At 38.0% G+C, this 4,991-nt stretch overlaps 1 protein-coding gene across 2 annotated transcripts in view; it reads left to right on the top strand.

The window, feature by feature from the left end:
- The window catches only part of Nedd1 (NEDD1 gamma-tubulin ring complex targeting factor), a 39,969-nt gene extending 35,803 nt beyond the window's left edge, over positions 1–4,166 (top strand). The window contains exons 14-15 of one of the 2 annotated variants that reach the window (XM_021173917.1): positions 1,971–2,037; positions 2,627–4,166. In XM_021173917.1, coding sequence (XP_021029576.1) covers positions 1,971–2,037; positions 2,627–2,731 — 172 coding nt within the window. In that variant the 3' untranslated portion in view covers positions 2,732–4,166. The remainder of the gene's footprint in view (positions 1–1,970; positions 2,038–2,626) is intronic. The other variant, XM_021173918.2, reaches the window with a different exon arrangement.
- Positions 4,167–4,991: the final 825 nt, after the last annotated feature.

Below are 4,991 nucleotides of genomic sequence, written 5' to 3'. Positions count from 1 at the left end.
CCCTTGATCACTAATTGAGAAAATGCCTTACAGTTGGATCTCATGGAGGCATTTCCTCAACTGAAGCTCCTTTCTCTGTGATAACTCCAGCTGTATCAAGTTGACACAAAACCAGCCAGTACAGTGGTGCATGCCTTTAATCCCAGCACTTGGGAGGCAGAGGCAGGCAGATTTCTGAGTTCATGGTCAGCCTGGTCTACAGAGTTGAGCTCCAGGACAGCCAGGGCTACACAGAGAAACCCTGTCTCAAAAAACAAAAAGCAAACAAAACAAAACAAAACAAAACAAAATAATCTATAGAAATGTTAGCTTATCCCGGGGAATTTCTCCTGCACATGCTCAGTCCAGAATCTTGGGCCTCTTCTCCGAAGAAGAATTCCTTCTTTCTTTTACTCTAGTTTACATTTCTTTGTATTTGCAACTGAGGATAATTTTAACAGTCAAAGTTTTTACAGACTTGTTCTTGCCATTGAGAGATGGCATGGATAGTGATCTTTCAGAGTTTTCATCTGTTGGGCATCTCTCTTTGTTTCTGTAGTCTCTGGGTTTAGGGTTTCTTAGAGTTAGTTTCTCCCTAGATTCCCCTTATTCCCCTGACTTAACTTTGCCCTTGTGGGACAGCAGCCCAATGTCTGGAGTATTCACTCCATCTTTTTATCTTAGGGGTCTTATTTTACCAACCCCCCACGGATGTCCAAATGCTCTCTTCTCAGCTGCTGCTTTATCTTTGCTCGCTTGCCATCCAGCCCAGTGTAGGAACTCACATGTGGCTCCTGGAGACATCGATACGTTAGGCTTGCTTGTCTTTAGGCCTGTCCCTTTAGGATCTTGAGCCTATTTAGCCTATTAAGCTTGACTTTCTTGGTAGTCACGTGCTCTTAACAATCCCCCACCAGGAAAGGGTATCTCAACTGCCAGGCCCCTGTTGTACTCAGCCTCGTTCTCCATACTGAAATAAATACACATGCAGGATGGGAAAGCAGAAGTAAGTATGGACTTGATCTAGACCTTTCCTTTTGTGTAAGACAGTAACTTTTGAGACTCTGGCTGTGTTAGTTTGGTCTGATGTCTTTTTTTCTTTTTATTGCCTTTTGTTGTATTCCTGGGAACTGTACTAAGGGCCCAGTGTGTGGTGGGCAAGCACTCTACTAGTTTGCCTTCACCCTTTCTAATACCTTCATTTTTATTTTAAATATATAAATTTTAATTCTTTCCAGTTTAAAATTTTTCTATTTTTGTACTGGAAAACAGACATAACACTGGAACTTAGGTATGTTAGGCACATGTTCTATCACTGAGCTATAGCCCAAGCACATTACACACATACATTTTTAAAGAAAAGCATTGCTTTATACAATAATATTCAGAAGACTTAAAATTTTCTGCAAGCATTAAGCAGTAACATCATATGGGAACATATGGTAAACCTCCATGAGTTGATCATGTGTGTTATATGTACTATCATTTTATTATCATAGTTACTGAGTTTTATTCAGCATTAACTACTTAGAGCTGATAAAATAGACCCTTTCTGCTGGCAGTCCTCTCTCAGTAGCCAAGATATTGGCAATGAGAGGGCCTTGAAATCTATGAGCATCCTGATTTGCCTAGAAGTCCCTCTCTCCAGTGAGCCTGCCTTTAAAAAGGGTGTAACACAGTGAGAGATGCAGAGGAAGACAGCCAGAGCTGGCAGCCTGTTCAGCCCTCTGTGTAACAGCAGATGAATTACAACTGCTCTGTCTCCGTTTCTTCATTGGAAAAATGCCTGTTACATTGTGGAGATTAATGAGTTCCTAAATTTTCAAGTAAAGGAATCACTGTACTGCCCGTCACACAGCAAACATCACTGGTGCGTGTGATGTAAACCTGTGATTACTACCTAATCATTTAAACAGTAAGCATGCTTTATGAGTGAATGATCTAAAGCTGTAACATTGTTCCAGTTCTAACAGGAATTATTTTCTTTCTAGGGAAGCTTGCCATAGAGACATTGTGAATCTGCAAGTGGAAATGATTAAACAGTTTCATATACAACTGGTATGTATAGCAAATAGTGTCCTAAAGAGTATAGTAGGGTGAGGATCTGAGAAAAAGAATCCATGAAAAAAAAGGTCCATTTTTATTTAGTTGTTATAGCTAGTTGCTAATATAAGTAAGTAGAGTTTGGGATGTTTTAACAAGTGAAGCAGATCTCATCTACACATGTGCTTTTTTTTTTTTTTTGGTTTTTCGAGACAGAGTTTCTCTGTGTAGCCCTGGCTGTCCTGGAACTCACTCTGTAGACCAGGCTGGCCTCGAACTCAGAAATCCGCCTGCCTCTGCCTCCCGAGTGCTGGGATTAAAGGCGTGCGCCACCACGCCCGGCTGTGCTTTTTAACTTGTGAAAATTGAGGCTTCTATCAAAGAACAGGTTTGACCTTTGATGAGTTAAAAAAAAAAAGATTCCCAAAAGTATGACTGTAGATCTCCCCGATATTTAATTTCTCATGCAATCTTCCTGGTTAGGTCCAAGGAATACCATTTAGCTAGCTAATTGAGCATGGGAGTGGCAGCTCAACTCATGTAACACAGCTCACTGTGTAGTGGGAAGAGCCCGTAATTTAAGATGTATGTCTGCCTTTTCCAGAATGAAATGCACTCTTTGCTGGAAAGATACTCCGTGAATGAAGGCTTAGTGGCTGAGATCGAAAGGCTGCGAGAAGAAAACAAAAGGCTGCGGGCCCATTTCTGAAGCCTCTGGGCACCTTGATTTGTTCCGAGTTAGGAGGTTTCTGGCAACTATAATACACGGAATCAGTATTGTTTGCATGGCCTTGAAAATGGGGTTTGCAGCACGCACTATTCCATCTCTGTCAGACATTTATATTTTTATATTAAAACTGAACAGAATACCAATCTTCCTAGTGGGGAAGTCAACAGGAAATTTCTTTTCTGAATGCCTTAGCTATACACTAAGTGCCCTTTTCCTAAAAGAAGAGAATGTTCATAAGGATAGGTTTATGTTTTGTAAATGACTTTTAAAAATAGATATATTTTTGATGGACAAATTGTATTCCAAATTTTTTTAGGTAGTCAATTTTTAAAACCTCGGTATACCTTCTATTTTATGAAGAAATAATTGTAAAGTGGCAATTGGATTTTTTCACAGTTTAGTAATTATTTTGTTAACATGATGACATCAGGTATGCCTTATTTATTTAGTGTATATGTAATACATTTTTGAAACTTTGTGTTGTACAGATACATGGTACCTTTGTTCTGGTTACCTAATTTTATATATATATATAAAACTTTTAAGGGTTTGGAAGATTCAAGGGCTATATATCTGCTGATTGTCTAATGAATTAACTATGTGCAAAATCATTACTATAAGATTTTCATCACTCAATTTAGGATCAGTGAAATTTTCTTATACTAACTAAATATTAGAATATTGTTGCCATTTTTTTCCTCACAAGTAACAGGCATAGATTATTTCTTCTGTGTTGTCTATTATTAACTTTCTCTAATTACAGTGTGCTCTGAACAGCACTTTCTATCCTTAGCCTTACCATAATATTTATAAAGGTTCATCATGCAAAGAATTTACATGTTGGCAGCACTGGCTGTGTTCATCTGCCTGCTGTGATCCACACTTTGATAGGGCTGGATTAGGGGCTACTCACCCGTTTATATTCTTGCTGCCTCTTGCCCAAAGATCTCGACTGTGTACTTTATATGTAGATCTGTTACCCACTTTTGCTTTCTAGGATCAAGATGTTTACTAAAATGTAGCTTAGATTGATAACTTTATGTGTTTCTAAAGAGATGGAATCTGTAAGGGTGTATTTAATAAATATAAACCTGTGAATAACTATCTCCAAAAGTGGAACAGGAATAAGACTTTTCCCAAGTGATTCAGAAAGTCTATTTGTGTATCAAATTTCTGTGGTCTTTTCTTGGCATTATGACTTGTAACAAGTCTCCTTATATGTCCCTCAAACGTTAGAATGCAGAAGTCCTTTGTCTATATACTACATTTTAACCTATTAATATTTTCCTATTTCCTTTTTTCTATAGGTGTATATATTGTGTATTAAAAAAGGTCTGATAGAACATGTATATAGGTAAAACACTTGTCATGGATTTAAGCACTGAGTACAATAAATTTTTGCATTCAAAATGTAGACAGTCTGAGCTTGAACCTTTCACCTCTAGTTGAAATGGAGTAATAAGGAGGGAATTTAACCTTCCCTCTGGGAATTTGAAAGCAAAAGACAAGATTGTTACTAATACACAGCAACAAAATAGCACCATTTCCCTCCCCCCTCCCCCTTCCCCTCCTTCCCCCCATTTCTCCTCCCCTCCCTATCCCTTCTTCTCCTCCTCTGTCATCTTCATGTTCTCTTCCTCTTAAATAATTAAATCCTTTAAAATTGTGGAAACCACACAGTGTGTTATTTGTAGATGAATGTATAGCATCAAAGCTTATCTTAGAAAAGGAAAGACCCCTAGAATTAGTGACCTCAGTTTTTACCTGCAAATAGAAGAATATTCCTCAATGTAAAAAAAAAAAAGGAATGAATGCAGTGGAAAATCAAATCAATTGGTGAAAATAGTGAAGCGTACAGTAATTCTTAGCAATAAAACTGATAAGCCACCAGCCACAGAACTGAGAAAATCAGACATAAATGATCAATATTGGAAGTGAAAGGAATTACCTATTCTACAAGTATTTCTCCATCTCATACAAAGGTGCGTGCGCACACACATACACACAAAAAGCCAAGTATGAAAACTAATGAATTCTTTTAAATATTTAAAGAAAACAGCAAGTACTAATAAACAAGTGCTTGCAGTATTATGAAACTGGGGTGTGATACCCAACTCAAAAAAGCCAGCAACACTCTGCTACTGAAAGGAGACGGCGTCCGGACAATCCCACATCACATTTTAATAGTTCAAATCCAGCAGTCCACTAAATGATATAGCTAAAGGCAATTTCTCAAAGG

This window comes from Mus caroli, chromosome 10 (genome assembly GCF_900094665.2).
Source record: "Mus caroli chromosome 10, CAROLI_EIJ_v1.1, whole genome shotgun sequence".
Classification (NCBI taxonomy): Eukaryota; Metazoa; Chordata; class Mammalia; order Rodentia; family Muridae; genus Mus; species Mus caroli.
Note: the sequence above shows the minus strand (reverse complement) of the source record. Positions and strands in the feature narration are given on the sequence as shown.